The sequence below is a fragment of the Amblyomma americanum genome, chromosome 6, assembly GCF_052857255.1.
Source record: "Amblyomma americanum isolate KBUSLIRL-KWMA chromosome 6, ASM5285725v1, whole genome shotgun sequence".
In the NCBI taxonomy this organism is placed as follows: domain Eukaryota; kingdom Metazoa; phylum Arthropoda; class Arachnida; order Ixodida; family Ixodidae; genus Amblyomma; species Amblyomma americanum.
Genome location: NC_135502.1, coordinates 33,309,030 through 33,325,145, shown reverse-complemented (window position 1 = coordinate 33,325,145; position 16,116 = coordinate 33,309,030). Strand labels below are relative to the sequence as shown.

Here is a 16,116-nt window from a genome sequence, read left to right as displayed (position 1 = left end):
GCCGTTTGAACGATAGCGTATAAAGGTCAGTACATAAAAATGAAATATGACTCACACTTATTCCTCAGGAAAGGGGTGAGCGCTTTTCGGTACTTACGTATTTCAGCTCCAGAAGTAGGGATCTTGTGATGTCTATCCGTGCCTTATTCAAAGGCTTAATCGCCACTATGGTGTCCTGCGAAAGCATTTGAACTTCAGTTAGTCTTGAAGTGAACAATTCGCTTGCTTGAATGCCATTCGTTTTAGCACTACGCTAAGTAACTTTTGTGAATCTTCTTGTTCGACAAATGTAAGCACGGAGAATTCAGTTATGTTTTGAGCAAACAGTAAAGCTAAAAATACATTCTTTATATTTGAAAAAATTTTCACGCACTCGCCGAGTGCCCATAATGCTATTCGTGCTACCCCTGATTAAAGAGCAATAATATACTGCTTAAACATTACTAATGAAACTGCAGCGCAGCCACTAAAAAAATTAAAAAAGTTTACGTCGCACAGTGCAGAAATACTTACACAGAGTATTTTTACATGTGCACAGAGCTGAACTTCGAGCGCTGTTTTCTGAAGAGAGAGAGAGGGTGGCTAGAAAGTGTCACACTCACTTTGTAGTAGGCGGTTCTGATGAACATCTGTCGCTCGTTCCGGAGTGCCAGCGTTTCTGACGACGTGCTACTCTGCACAACATAAAAAGGAATACTTTTCTAATCAAATCATAAATTCGAAATCATTTCACACTGAGAACATTGCAACACTTTCTTTATGACGAATTTTACGCATACGTTTAGGCACGACTACAATAGAAGCCGAGAAAACAGTTTTTTCTATGAACTCTACAACTTTGTGGAACTATTTCTGAAAAAAATAAATTTGAGTTGAGACCATTTACAAAGCTTTAATGAAGTTCTGTTTTTTATTGAGAAAGCGATATGATTGTCCCCCAAAGGACCTGTTTATTTCGTTACACTAGCAATTGCGACCTATTGGAGGAAAAAAACGCCATAAATATGATTTGCTTTAAGAATGCTAAGCTCAATACACCCTTGAAGGCTATTTTTGGCAGACGGCAGCGGATGCGCATGTCAACAGCTAAACGTCGACTGTGCCACTATATCATGTGCCTTAAAAGTGATTGCTTACACCTGCTTTTGCAAGGCTTAATCTGGACCCGAAGGCACCGTGCTTGTTTGAAAGGGTTTGATTGATATCCTCCCACCGAATCTTCCAAGTCATGGACGCCAGCTCAGCTTCAAGCTTGAAGTGCCTGCATCGTAGTAAGACAAAATAAATGGTTGCCTGGAAATAAATACACATGATATACTCATGCTAAAGTAACAGCTACCATAAACATAACCATTGGGCCCTTTGCGTTACTAGAAAGTCTTTTACGCGAAACACAGGTTTTTTTTTAAAAAAAGGACATGACTGATAAATGAGTCGGTGTAATTGCGGACAAGCATTCCGAGAGGCTTTAGTTTAATTTAATCTCAGGAGGTTTGATGAAAACCTCAAGCAAGGCTTGTTGGTGCATACACTCTTTGAGAGAATCTTTTTCAGCGCAGCAGGAGGAAAGACAGAAAGAAGACACAGGACAGGGATATATCTTCTCCTATCTCTGTGTTGGTCTGTACTGCCACGAAAAATCTTGCAAGAGATTTTAGCATTGCCATTTTCTAAAGCACACAGTAAGAAATTTCTTAGAACTACTTCGGTTGCCAAACTTCAATTGCGTGAATGGTTGCTTGCTGGGCTAGCTGGTTCATAGTAGATTATATGGCAGCGCGAATATCGTTAAAGAAAGGACAACAGAGACATAATCTGACATGATAATATCATGATAATCTTTAAGAACTTATTATAGTGCGTAGGTTTCTTTAGTGCTGAATGATCATCAAAAGCAATTCAACACACCAAGTTATCACTTCGGCTACAATATTGCAAACAATCATAACCTTGACTACAACAAAACTTATTTTGCCGTAAGGAATATTCAGTACACCGTCGAAGAAAATAAACTTCGTTGTTTCTTTGGTGTAAAATTTAGAAACAGTATCCCACTTCATAATAATATTTTTATCCTCTGGTTACTATTAAACTGCTGCTATTTTTATTAATCCTAAGCAGGTAAAATTTTTAACGATTAGATAAGCGACATATTATCCGAACCTTACCTGTACACGAAGAACGATGCGAGGCAAACTATGATCATAAGAGTTCCTAAAACGGAAGTAATGATCATATATTTCCCTTGGGTTTCTGGAAAGAAGAGAGACCAACATTTTTATTATATCATAGTTCGAAAATTTTGAAAACAAACGAAAGTGTGGGCGTGTTACTATTGAATGCGCCGGCGCGCACGTGTATTTTTGTTTTGTTTCATTTTCATACGATAAGCACACTTATCAGGATGTTACCTAGGGGGTGGAATTACATGCAGGTGATGATTACAAAGTTTCAACATTATTTAAGGTACTAAGAGCTTTGCGCTGTTGTTTTCATCTTGACGTACGTGATATCCATTTCAGCAGCGCTTAAGGAATGCATTTGCTACAATAAAGAAATAGATGCCAAATACTTCTTGTTCCATTGATCGGACTTGTGAAGTACGTTATGTCACATTTATCTCCTGACACGGGTATATCAGGTTACTCTTTGCAAGATTTAAAATATTAGGAACAAAAACTGTCTCTGTCATGCTGTTTAAGTAGGAATAATTTAATTACTAAAACCATATCCAATAAATCTACGGAATAAATCAGACGCATTTTAATTGAACGTAGTTGAGATGCAAAATCACCTGCGTACGGAGACATTGGCGCATGTTAATAAATCGCGCATGGAGAAAATTTATCCCAAGCCTTCAAGTGGGGCGTGCGTCAGTGGCCTCTGGTTGCTCTGGCAAGTAACAAAGTATTGATCAAATGCTGTAAATAAGATATGTTTGTTTTCAACAGCCCGCTAAAAAGTCAAAACTAACTGTAGGGATTTGCCTCTAGTGAAGAAGTTTTCGATATTTCCCGAGTGAACAAAAATAAGGGCAAATTGATTTTAGCTCTTTGGTTTCCTCTGTGTATACCAGCGACGACGTTTTAGATTGAGCAATGTGCTAAAGCTATTGCTGCACGCAACAGGAATACATCAAGAGGTCCTCGATGCTACACACCCTGAAGCGCCTCATGACATTGCAGACGCCCCAGCTCAGTTCTAGTACAAAACAAGCCTGCTATAGCAAGGGAAAAAGAAAAAAGAAAATGTTTTCTCGCACTGTCTCCTTGCTTACGTTCGGCCCACGTTCCCATGAATTCCAATAAACGAGGTGACGGAGGCTCAACAAGTGTTCTCGTGCGGCGAACCTGCATTACGAGAAGGCTCCATTTCAGCCTCCCTTTTCTCTCTCCTCGCTTCCGAAGCTAAGGCACTCCCGAGAGAAGGACCCTGGTTGGCCGCGCCTCCTCGCCGGTCCGTGCTTCGCGCACGAGCTCGGCGAAAGGCTCCGTGATATATGGGTCCTGGCCTCAGCGTCCAAGGTTGGCAGCACCAAGCGGCTGCCCGCGGGGGCAGAGATGCCCCTAACGAGATTAACCCGGACAGGCCGGCTGGCGGTGCGAGGGAAGACATCCGTTGCTCGGGTTTCTTAAGCGGCACTTGCACCTTGCCGACTCTTTCCCTCTCCTTTCTCACGTCGGGAGAAGTAAGCAGTTGAAGGCAACCTGCTCCTGCTCGCTCTTCTCACGCGTTCTTCCCTTTCCCTCCCTTCCTCCCCGCTCCGCATTCTCTATTCGCCTCAGCGAAGACGAGTCCACTAATGAACGTGCAACGGCGGTTGCACCTCGTTCTGCTTGCGCCAGCAGCGGACCCCGAAGAGCGCATCTTTGCTGCACGAGCTCGGGAGAGGGAAGCGTTGCTCGTTAACAGGGCGGCATCTAACCCTCGCGGCAATCGCAGGAAGCAGCGACGACAATTCGACGGTTGCCACGGAAACAAAAAGCGAAGAGCCGTCGGGGGGCCCAAAAGCGCATCGGATCAAATGGATCAGGATCGCGACGCAAAAGAAACTGCCAAGCCCAGCATTTCCCGGTTATGAAATCATGAACGGCGGCTGACCCACCCAGTTTTTCTCACTGGAGCTGCTAATGTGCTCGAGGTTCGAAGCCTCGATTTTTAGGCGTCTAATCACAGCCCCTATTGCGCTCTTACTCTGCCATAAATTTGCCGGTAATGTGACACCCAAAAAATAAAAGAGCGCATACTAAGGTAGTTTTTGTGTAAGGATGCATTTCAAGAATAGGTAGCTCAATTAAGTAATGCAAGGGAATCAAGTTTGGACAATTATTGGTTTAGATACACTAGTTTTGTTTCCATTTTAAGGTTATAATTTTTCCTAAATATAATTTTTTATTTATACGGGCATTAAAAGAGAGGTTGGTGCCTGGTAGGGGCGCCGGCTACTTCTTTACCCAGACTATATCACCCTACATGGGCTTCATAAATCATGCAGGCAGCTCCGAAAGACCCAAACCCTTAACATGAGCAGTGGTAGGCCGTCATAGCTTGTTCAGTGGGCACATCCAACTGCTAAGGCCACAGGAGCCCTGGACTAAGTGCTTCTCCCAGTTTGGGGGCGTCAAGATATTTATTGAATAAAGTGTTTACTACCACTACAACATCCTCCTATGCACACATTGGAAGAAAACGTTTATACTGACGACATAAAGCTCAACAAAGCGCAGCACATGTACGTCGTACAAAAAAAACACAAAATAAAGAACACAATGTACACACTGGAAGCAATAAAAAACAAAAAAAACATGGAGGATGCGTAGCGTACCCTTACGAGTAATAGTGCTCCTCTTTCATAAATTCATAGATTGCGGGGCTCCTCATACCATTGTCCAGTGGACCTTGGATGCTGAGAAATAAACTTGACTACAGGGTATCTCAAGCATTACAGGGTGTCTCATTACAGGGTATCTCAGGGTATCTCAAGCATTGATGGGGCTTGTGAGACCCCAGGCTGTTCTTCCGGGTCTCCCGGAAGGATGTCTATCTCTCGACCAATGAGCTGATGCGCCGTGCCAAGGGGCAAGTGGCAACTGCTCTGGATTCGTTAAAATTAATTTTACTGCCACCTGTCACGGTGGGCAGGTTGCCGACTGTGGCAGGTGGGCCACCTGCTCTTTCGTGATACGGACCGTTGCCGACTTTTCTTGTGAGCAGGACGAGATATAGAGGAGTCATAGTCACTGTAAATGCAAAGTAATTTGTAAGTTATGAACAATACACTACAGGGGCAGATGAGGACGCGCCAGCAAGTAAGAACATAACATAATTGCGTAAGCAAGAACACCGGTACATAAAAATAAGAAAGGACATACGGTCGCAAGAAAGACTTATTCGCATACACATTATTGTGAACATCAAAAATGATTATCCGGCTACTCGCAATAATGAACTGGTAACGTGACTACCGGAAAATGAATACTAACGACATTAGAGGCACTCGCGGAACATTAATGAAGAGAGGTAGCAAACTTTAACATCTACTGAGTCCATTCAAGTAACACCTAGTTATTCCTAAGGATGGGGAGCCGCCGCGGTGTCTCAGTCGTTATGGAGCTCGTATGCTGACCCGAAGAACACGGGTTCGATCCCGGCCGCGGCGGTCGAATTTCAATGGAGGCGAAATTCTAGAGGCCCGTGTACTGTGCGATGTCAGTGCACATTAAAGAACCCCACGAGGTCGAAATCTCCGGAGCCCTTCACTACGGCATCTCTCATAGCCTGAGCCACTTTGGGACGTTAAACCACCATTAACCTAAGGATGACGTTTTCTTCAAGGAATGATTGAAGCGCCATCACTACTCTCTTACAGCGCACACGTCGGCCGCAGGTCTAATAGGTTTGGAAGAATTAAGTCTTATCAAGAGCGTTCAGGTGCCTTTAAATTGTGTCCTGTTAGTGTTAAGCACTGGGCGAAACCATAATAGATGACCTACATTACTTATTGTTACAGCTGCTTACTTTTTGTTTCTTATTCGCTCTTAGCGTCATCACGAACTGCTTCTGAAACAAATAATGTACACGCCTGGCATATTGCATGCTGTCTGCCATCGCTTTTGTAATAGTAACTCGCACACAATACTTCCTTTATTGCTGCTCTAACCCACTTTCAAAAATCCAGTGCGCACTCGATAAGCCGAAAGAAAAGGTGGCGCAGCATGGAAACAAGGGAGGAGAAAGAAAGATTGTCCTGAGAATGCGTTTCGATCCGCCGCTACGTCCGCACAACAAGATTTATACAGGATGCTGTGAAAGACTCAGCGACCGCGACAATCGTAGCAAAACTTTTCCCGTGTCTTGGGCCTCCGGACCTGTTATTGAAAGAGCCGGCAGATAATCACAGCTGGTAGCGAGCTGCCTCCCTCGGGAAATTTCATTTGACACGCCTCCTCCTTTGCGCTGGAACAAGTCGCTATCTGCGAACCATACTGCTTCATGCTTTGCTTCCCTTCTTCTCAGGATATCAGATCCTCTCCAGACGGTGCTTACCGTGGAACTGTACCGGTCAGTCCTTGGAACCGTGAAATTAATGTCCTCTCGCTACGACAAATTCTTGTAGTGATATTCTTGTAAGCTAGGAAGCTGGTGCACGCTTGCAGCTTCTACACACTTAGAGACAACTCAAGCAGAACGTGAGAAAAAAAAAGACATCTGCTTGCAAACAAACCTTGTTGTCCTTGCCGGAAACAAGCATGGTGTTGTTGCGACGTGAATAAAAAAAAAGAATAAGGCAGACACAGTTGGCGTTCGGTAGTTTAAAGCAGCAGCCTTTACGATAAAACGAAAAGTATCGTGTACATAGAATATTGTATCGTGTGATATTAATATCAAATTCCTAAGAACTTGCACAATTTCAACCCAGTGCCGCATTCTAGTGATGCAGTCAACCCAGAAATGGCACACGAGGTTATACTTCCAGCGGCCCTTGCTACAGTGACTTGAGCTCATTCGGTTTAAGAAACTTCATTACTTGGTGCCCCCTGATAAATTGGAGAAACTATAGGCATCCATGAACTGTAACTTTTGCTCAACGCTGGGTAGTGTCGTCAATGTACGGGGCCCCGAGTCGAAAGTATTATCAATGCGTACAAATGGCTGAACCCCGAGCCTCGGATAAAATTTCACAAGGTGCACTCTTGGTCTAAAAGAACACAAAAACGAATCGAAGAAGTACGTTCTCGTGGTAACATCATGCCTTGAAGCACTCGCTCATGAAACATCAGAAAATTCTCCGAGCTGTTTTCAGTCTATCGTGGGCAGGGCAGCTACACTTGTATCTGCATCGACAATGCGCGCGTGTAACAAATTATTTCTGAAGACTGCATTGTACAAAGCCCAGGGTAACTGCATTGCATCCTACCTACCCCATTCTTAAATAAACACGCTTCAGCGCCCAAAGTACCAGGCGGCCGTAGGCAGCACATTAACGAAACCACTGCCCCCCGGTCAGTATGGTACTTTTGGCTCAGGCCAGGGAGATCACTAATGTTTTTGTAGGGAAAAGAAACGGTTATGCTTTTGGTCGTGGTATGCTACTTTCAGACACTCTTGACAACCCCTTTTATATCGCTGATAGTTTTTATACAGTTATGTGTGCGAAAACTGCCTTCTGTAGAGCATATGTGGTGGCAAGGTCTTTTGCCGTTGTGACGGAACCAAGCTTACCGCAAAGACAGCAATATCGGTCATTACGATTACATTGGAGCAATAATTTCTGTTGCTATCGACAATGAGCGCTAAGGCTCGGCAAAAGGCAATTGTGAAGATGTAAATAAAATTTTCCTCGCTTTTACATTTGCGTATAAAGAGAGTCACAGCTCTTTGGATGAACCTCTTTATTATTAATTTATTATCATTATTAAGTCTTCAACTTAGCCGAGTACCACTGCTCATGTTCCGTCGTAAATATGTTGATATGAATAATGTCTACGTATGTAGTATTTTTAATGCTATCTACATTCACATTCCGTCATTTGCGTGTTTTCGCTATTGGATGCACATGTTCTACTAGTGCTGGCGCGTAAAACGACGCCTAGTATGTTTATGACGTAATCTGAACACTGCGGTGACGCTTGGACTATTTCCTGCATACCGCTAGTGGCGGCTGTGCCTTCCGCACATCTCAAGAAACCTTTCTCTTCTGCGTGCACCATGAAAAAAATCGTAATACACCAACCTTAGTAAAATATTTTCACATGGGCAAGACAAAAATAGGATCTGAGATTAGGAGCTAAAAGCATTTCATGATTCATATAAAGGATAACCCTGCTGCAAGGCCACGAGAACAAACTTCCTACAAATTTGAAAATAAAAGACCTATTCTCTTTGATCTCAAAAATAGACTAAAGCAAAGGCTGAAATCACTCACAGAATGTCTTCAGGGCTCACGAGAATCTGCTTCGCTTAGAAGCAGATCGTTAAGTGGAAGCAATCGGCGGCTTGAGCAAAGAAGCGTCGCTAATGGAGGCGGCGGAATGTTTCCCTAATCCGAGATCAGCCTGGGGCGAGCAGGGCAATTAAGGCTTCGTCGCAGCCGGGCCTCACGTTAGGAAAAGCGCCGATGAGAGGAATGGCCTTGGGGTCCTTCCGCCTTCCTCGGCAAAAAGAAACAATTTTCTAAAGGGCACGTGGCTTGTTAGTAGGCATGAAAGCGCCATTGTTTGGAATAAGGGTCGTCCGCACGGTCCACACAAATGTCATGTTTATGTTTGCACCAGTCACGCTCTGTGAGGGCGTGATCAGCTATCAATAACGCCTTCATAAATGCAGTATTGCGGCTTACGTAAACAATGACCTTTTAGCTAAATACTTCATCCAGCGGGCCGGGATTGCTCCAGGGAGTGCCTATTATTCTCCCCAGCCCTTCCACACGTCTCATTATGTAGTCCATACCCTGAAGCTCTCTCCTGCCGAGAAGCCGGCCGTTGCTTTATTGCATGCGGAATATTACGTTACGGGCTCTGCAACAATTGAAGAGCAGCCAAGCTCTTCGCCGAGAATAAAGAGCTTACGTTGTTTGCTAAGAGTCATCTCCGAATTAGTCGCGCCCGGATATCATGAGATAAAGCAAACAGCTGCCTTATATCTACATTATCTCATTACAGATTGTAGTTCGAGGCATGTTAGCGAATAAGAGCAATCCCTCTCCCACGCCACTGATGTATCGCTGGTTTAGTCCTGCTTGTTGCGTAATAATGCGGCCGTTCTGACAATGGGAGTTGGCACACCCGAATGTGGAGATAGAATAAATAGAAAACTGCTACTGCAGCGACCGAAGCCGCGAAACGTGCCCGAGAAGACCGTCTGCATCTACCTCTGGGAAGCAGCGGGTAATAATAATTGGTTTTGGGGGAAAGGAAATGGCGCAGTATCTGTCTCATATATCGTTGGACACCTGAACCGCGCCGTAAGAGAAGGGATAAAGGAGGGAGTGAAAGAAGAAAGGAAGAAAGAGGTGCCGTAGTGGAGGGCTCCGGAATAATTTCGACCACCTGGGGATCTTTAACGTGCACTGACATCGCACAGCACACGGGCGCCTTAGCATTTTTCACTCCATAAAAACGCAGCCGCTGCGGTCGGGTTCGAACCCGGAACTCCGGATCAGTAGTCGAGCCCCCTAACCACTGAGCCACCGCGGCGGGGGGAAGCAGCGGGTAAGGTTTAACTTTTTGGGGTGAGCTATTGGTTGGCAGCGCTTGGTTATGAAAATTGGGGTGGGACTGAGAACAGGAAAACTTTCAATCGTGATCTGTATGACCCTTCTTGGCTCCTTTTCAGACCTGCCTGGCCAAGAAAGAGAGAGCGCGAAGAGCCTTAGAGTGTTGCGGCCCGTATACACGGGATACCTATCCACTCCCGGGTGAGCCAGGGCTCTGAACTCAGAGACCCGAAAATCTGTTAAAATAATCACCAGGACCCGTTTCATCCACAGCCGAAAAAGGGTGTATCAATTATCGTCCTCCACTAAGTCCTGTCCTGCGCGAGTCACGACAATCCTATCCTATAAAGTTTCCTTGTCTCGTGTCCTACTTGACTCTGTCGCCCCCCGGCCAGCCTTTCTTCCTTTCCGCTAGAAAAAAAAAAGAGTATTGCTCTAAGAGTCAGCGGACATATTATTTTACCCTCCAAGATACCATTTCTGACTGTCAGTATCTCATTACCGTTCTGGCACACAGTGGTCGCTGTGAAGTCCCCGAATATACTTCGTGCCGTATTTACAGAGGGTTCCTCCGCGCACTCGGTAGCTATAGTGCTTGCGTGACAGTTGATTTTTACACCATACCAAATAAACTTTTTCTCCTGATGGGCGAAGTCCAAATATAGTGGTTCCTAACATTTCCAACGTTTCTCTATAGGCTCATTTCTGGCGTGAATGTGGTTTGTTGCCCAGCATCTGTCCTTAAAGAAACGTGTTGTTTTGTCCGAATGAACTATCACGTTTATCGGTATCGACTATCAGTTACATTAGTAAGTATATCATGAACCTCTTATGTACAGGAAGCTAACGGGTGTATAATTTTGCGAGTTTTTTCATTATAATTCTTACAGGTGGCATATTACACTTCTTAAGCAACAGTGAGAAAGACGGAGACGTAAGCGGGAGGCACAGAAGGTGAGCCCCCCCCCCCCCCCACCATTGGGTTGAACATTATACTGGTACACCTCTGGCCCGGCAAAAATTTAGCTGTAAACCATTGTCTTTTAAGGCGCTTGATACTGTCGCTTTTTAGCCTTGTGCAGGCATAATATAAACTCGCTTACAGCCCAAAAGAATGAAGCAAGGCATATAGAACCGAAGAACACGACGAAGGTAGGCCTTCTCACCAAAGCTATTCTGATGAATGAGCTATGCATTGTTCTTTACCCAATAAACAGCTTTCGAACTATGAAGCTCTCTGCAAAAGAGGGCTTGGTCTTAATTTCGAACCCTTGCGCACTTGATCAGGCTTTGCCATCATAATACATGCGTGATTTTGCCAGATACCGTCGCTACTTCCGAGGAGAGAAAAGATAATCTTGCAATCACGAGCAGAATGTCATGGTCACTAGACAAGCAGTGCAGTCGGAGGTTGGAGGTTACCCGACTGCAGGTGACGAAAATACATCTTATAAATAAAAAAAACACCGCAAAAAGACGGGACGTAGAAAAAACAGACACACATGGGCGCCATCTATGCCATCGTAAAAATGGTACCGCCTTTAAGCTGTGGCTCGCGCTTACTTTTGACCTCATGGATGTGCACTAACGCTAAGCTTCTATATTGTTCAAGTTAATCGACTTTTAAAAAGCTCGCATTACACTCAAATCACTAATGACATGCTTGCATACTTTATACATTTCTGTTTCAAACAGGATATTGAAGTTGGCATTTCACATATTGACGGGTTCATGTGCCCAGAAATTTCTTCAGGGAGAGCATACTTGGGTATTAAATCCCACCAACAGAAAGCAATCTTTCTCACCGTCAGCGCACTGCGATCCGTCGAATCCACAGCGAGGCACATCCGATGGCGGACCAGTACGTCCGCCGGCCCAATGTATGGTGCGATTAGGAACGTCCACAAACTCATGCCGCATACCCAGGTAGTTGGCCACCACCTGCAAGTATTTCAAGAAGGCCTCGGCTTTCAGAGCTCTTCACAATGATAGAGCCATTGCGATGTTGTTTTGAATGGTCTAGATGCGACGAAGCGATTGATGGCTGCAGTGGGGCGATGATTTTTACATACAAGAGTAGTGCCTAACTTCAGTCGCTATATAACTTTGACTTTGTCGTATCCGCTGACCTTGACGACCCAAGTTCATAACAAACCAAAATAAGCATAAGTGCTATGCGCGACGTATGTTAGCGGTTTCCGAACAATCTGATTGATTCGTCAGCTTCATTAAAAGCTTAAACGCACGGCCATGTACAGTCGATGTCAAAAGTCTCTGGACCACGTGTTGCTCAAACGAAGCCGATATCTGCGCTATTAGCCGTCCGCTGGAGACCACACTAGAGAAGATGAAAGGGAAAATTTTGTTTTTTTTCATCTCAATAAGTGTGGTCTCTAGCCGCCGGCTAATAGTAGACTTGTCTGCTTCGTTTGAGGAATGCGTGGTTCAGATATTTTTGTCCCCGACTGTACAAGCCATTTATAGCTTCAGACAATCCCAAAACCTTTATTCTGATTTATTAAGGCCACTTCACTGGGACTTATAAAGTCCTTTTGCTCCACCGTCTTCAGCCCAGAACACCTAAGGCCCTAAGAGAGTAGTGTTAAGTGACCAATGATTTCTCGTCCTACATACTAAACGATACCCTCAGCCCACGTCATCAGCAGTTCTTTATCATGGTTCTGAACATATTCATAAGCAGAAGCCCAACTTTGATCACTGCCAAGTTTGCTCGTGCTCCCGAAATGAAGCTGATGAAATTGCGACAGGATACGACGATGAAGCCGGTAGTGGCGCGCGGCGTAGCGAAAGGCCAGCCTACATTTCACTATCAGCCATATTCTCATGTAATTCGGTTTGTCGCAGCGTAGCAGTATCATATACTACAATAATAAACAGTAGCTCTGAAATCGAGTTAAATTATGAAAACTTGCATTTGATAACGACAAAAAAAAAACTGGCAGTGGCTTAGCTCGGCTTTGCCAGGATATACTTATTTAAAAAATAGCAGCGCGGAAAACGACGACTTCAAGGGTAGAAAACACAGGACAAGCGCTGACTCTCAACTAAAAATGAAAACGAAACCAAGATTGTGCATCAGCAAACCATCCCTGCTCCTGCGTGACGGTGAGGTTGCCTATCTTGACCCAACATAGTGCACGTGCCTTGTGGTTTTATTGATTGGTTGTTGCCTGTTCGCTTATATCTGCCTGTTTGCTGTGATTAAACTTTAGTTGAGAGTCAGCGCTTGTCCTGTGTTTTCTACCCTTGAAGTCCTCGTTTTCCGCGCTGTTATTTTTTAAATATGTATCCCCAACTCGCCCGCCTTGCTACCAGGATATACGTAGCGAAAGCTAAGGCATAATTGGGTTAGCCTTGGTTTATCTTGATTGAGAGTCCAGGTTAGTATGGTTGTGTGGCTGGTTGTTGTCATGTGGTTCGTCACACGGTCGGTCACGTGTTTCGTCACGTGGTTGGTCACGTGGTGCGGTGCGACCACGGCGGGAATGCGAGCACGGCGAAACTGCGAGCTAGTGGCCAATACTGCTTTCGCACTCAAACCGGGCAACTGACAGCCCCGCTCAATCAACCAATAAATAACCCTACTCAAGCGCTTGTTTACTGCTTACGCATCTTCTTGTGAGAGTAATAACTGCCTGTTTTATTTTAGTTCACGCGGCATATAGCCCCGTAGTAAAAGGGCCCAAAATGTTCATACAGGGGAAGTAAAACATACTTTTGGGTAACTAATGCCAGCAAGTGAATTTTTAAGCCTGCACCATGATCCAAAGAGAAACGAAAATAAAGTACAGAAACTGGAAAGTTTTGTTTGTGTTTTGTTCGTAACAAGAATATATATATATACTAAAATAGGACCTTGTTTTTGAAGTCACAAAAGAAGATTCTCGATATAAAAGTGTTAATTTTTACGGATTAATAGACGCAATGGCAATTACCACAGTTCTTAAGAAGTGGCCTACGCTCTTTGGCTAAATACGTTTGTATTCCGCTCATTCGCGAAATGATAATTTCTTGGTAGAGAACGGTGTGGTGGAAGGGAAGGAACGGGATGGGACAATCGCTAATTTCCATAAAACGTGAAGTCGCCAGGCATAACTGCCATTTCACGGTTCTATGTGGTGACAGCCTCAACTTAGGCTCATTTTTTGTCAAATGCTGTTGTTCGTTTAAGCTTGATGCATAAATTATCTGCTGAAAAAATAAGGACCTTATGTCGTATTGCGCTCAACTAAAGCATTCACTCTTGATGGGTTTTTTTATCCGAATATTTCTACTAAATTCTAGGAGACTAGAAAAATATAATATCTGGGAACTGCTAATGAGAAAAAAAAACCAGGCTTTATAAGAGGCTGCCTGTGCCGTTTTATTTTTTAGTTTGAAAGAAACTAAAGCAGAGCAGGTGATTGCGAGCGATAGATGCCTCATATACTATTTAGAGGATGTGTGCATTGAAGAAAACCCCTCATCAGCTGCACCTTCAGTAAATAACTACCCAGGTACGAGGGAGATTAACAACGGACAAGAAAAAAAATAAACATTAGAGATACACATTGGGCAAATTTGCAGGTAAATGTTGAACGGTTCGTACCCTAACGCAGGTATTAAGAAATAATGTTTACTTGAAAAAAAAAAGTCTGCGTTGTAAAGTGCTAGTGACCCCAAAACTAGCCAGATTTTATGTAAAAAAAAAAACAAGCAGGAAGACTCCGGTGCCAAACTTTACAGCAATTTTACATGCATGCTGCCTTTGCGGGAAAGAACAATGTATGCAGGAGTACAGCTTTACGCAAAATAACTGTGCAGTTCTTGCGTCAAGGGGCGTCGAGATTTCGATTACAGGGCTGTGATTTACGAGATCATTCTCAATAAAACAGAAGAATGCAGGCCTGGAGAAAGCAAGAAATATGGCTATTGTTATTCATGGTGGACCACAAATAACGGAGTCGAGAAAAAAAACGTAGTCTGCCGGTGCTTAACAAAAGCAAAGAAAAAACCAGTGCGAGCGCCAGTCTCTGCTCTTAAAGGCCTTGCGGGGGAGCAGCCTGTAAACAACAATTTTCTTTTTGTTCCGTGCTTTAGTGCGGTCTGAACGTTTATCACTTGCAAGGCAGGAGACTCTTGATGCGCCCTTTGCCGGCAGTTAAATTATAACTATCTATTCGTTGGAGGAGTAAGATATATTGAGTTCTACAAAAACCATGATGCGAGCATTAGCAGTTTTTTGGACCACAGGACACTCTAGAAGCGCAAAGACAAGCAGCGTGAGAGCTATCGCAGCTGTACTGAAAACTTGTTAACCTTTGTTAAAGCTTGTTAACCTTTGTAGTGCATTTTTCTTCAAATATGGGGCGGCCTGACCGGAGATCCCCGGCTTAACCTTCCTTCATTTCCTTTCTACTGTCCTTCTCTTCGAGAGCGCCTTCAACCTAACTGAAGTGAAAGAAGTTCACTTTAAGAATGCTATGATTTTTTGGGGAATGAAGAAATAGAAGGGATAAGAATTTGTGCTCTAAATACAAAAATGATAGCCGAGCTTTAGGGTCAGAGCCGTTTCTTGGAGAAAAAACTGTAGAACAAAGCAAAACTGCTAGAAGCAAATTTTGTTTTCTGTTCAAATGGATATCAGATACTGGCGTGCAAAGTAGCCGCCTTCAGCTACAGCATAGATAGTAGACAGCTATAGCGTACTGTGTACCGTCTCGGCGATACGGTTATCGGAGTACCGGAGCTGATTTAAATGAATGAAAAAACATGCCCAGTAGAATTCTTTTCTCAGTGTTCGACTACCTACCTAAGCTGCTGCGGCATTATTTCGCAGCTGCGCACAGAGAACGCTACAAATCCGTGCCGCACGGGTTAGTTCGCGCCTCTTTGAAAAGAGGGCGCCACGAGTCAGTGCGCTCATGAAATCGGAACACACACGCTAACGCATTTTTCTTCGCATCAATCACATTGATGTTTTATGCATTCTTAGCTGTCAGCGACTTTTTACATGTTTATGTAATTAGGGAAAACGTCATACGCACATTCTGAGCTGCTTACGCTTCGCCTACATGACAGAAGCTGCTTTTGCAAGCGCGCTAGGAACCATTCGGTTTGGTTTCGTTAACCTAGGAGAATGAGAACTAAAAAAAAATGAGCATTTTAACTTTGCTGAAAGAGGCGAGCATATGTATGGGGGAATATTTAGAATCTCGCCGACATGTCTAACGTTCTGTAGATCAGTGCATTCGAGGTAATGCGATTTCGTAGACGTGCGATGAATTTCCTCCAACAAAAAAATTAAAAACCTAGGAACTGTTGCTGAAGTATTAATGATAGAAGAAAAAATTAAAAGCGGTAACTTCACGGTCTCGAGACGCATATAGCACTCGGCAATA

The 16,116-nt window shown here is 44.0% G+C and overlaps 1 protein-coding gene across 1 annotated transcript in view; it reads right to left on the bottom strand.

Annotated features, from left to right (window-relative positions):
* The window catches only part of LOC144136579 (atrial natriuretic peptide receptor 1-like), a 244,834-nt gene that overhangs the window by 65,898 nt on the left and 162,820 nt on the right, over positions 1–16,116 (bottom strand). The window contains exons 6-10 of the mRNA XM_077669031.1: positions 11,521–11,656; positions 2,169–2,253; positions 1,138–1,261; positions 603–674; positions 98–175 (exon numbers count right to left, since the gene is read on the bottom strand). Coding sequence (XP_077525157.1) covers positions 98–175; positions 603–674; positions 1,138–1,261; positions 2,169–2,253; positions 11,521–11,656 — 495 coding nt within the window. The remainder of the gene's footprint in view (positions 1–97; positions 176–602; positions 675–1,137; positions 1,262–2,168; positions 2,254–11,520; positions 11,657–16,116) is intronic.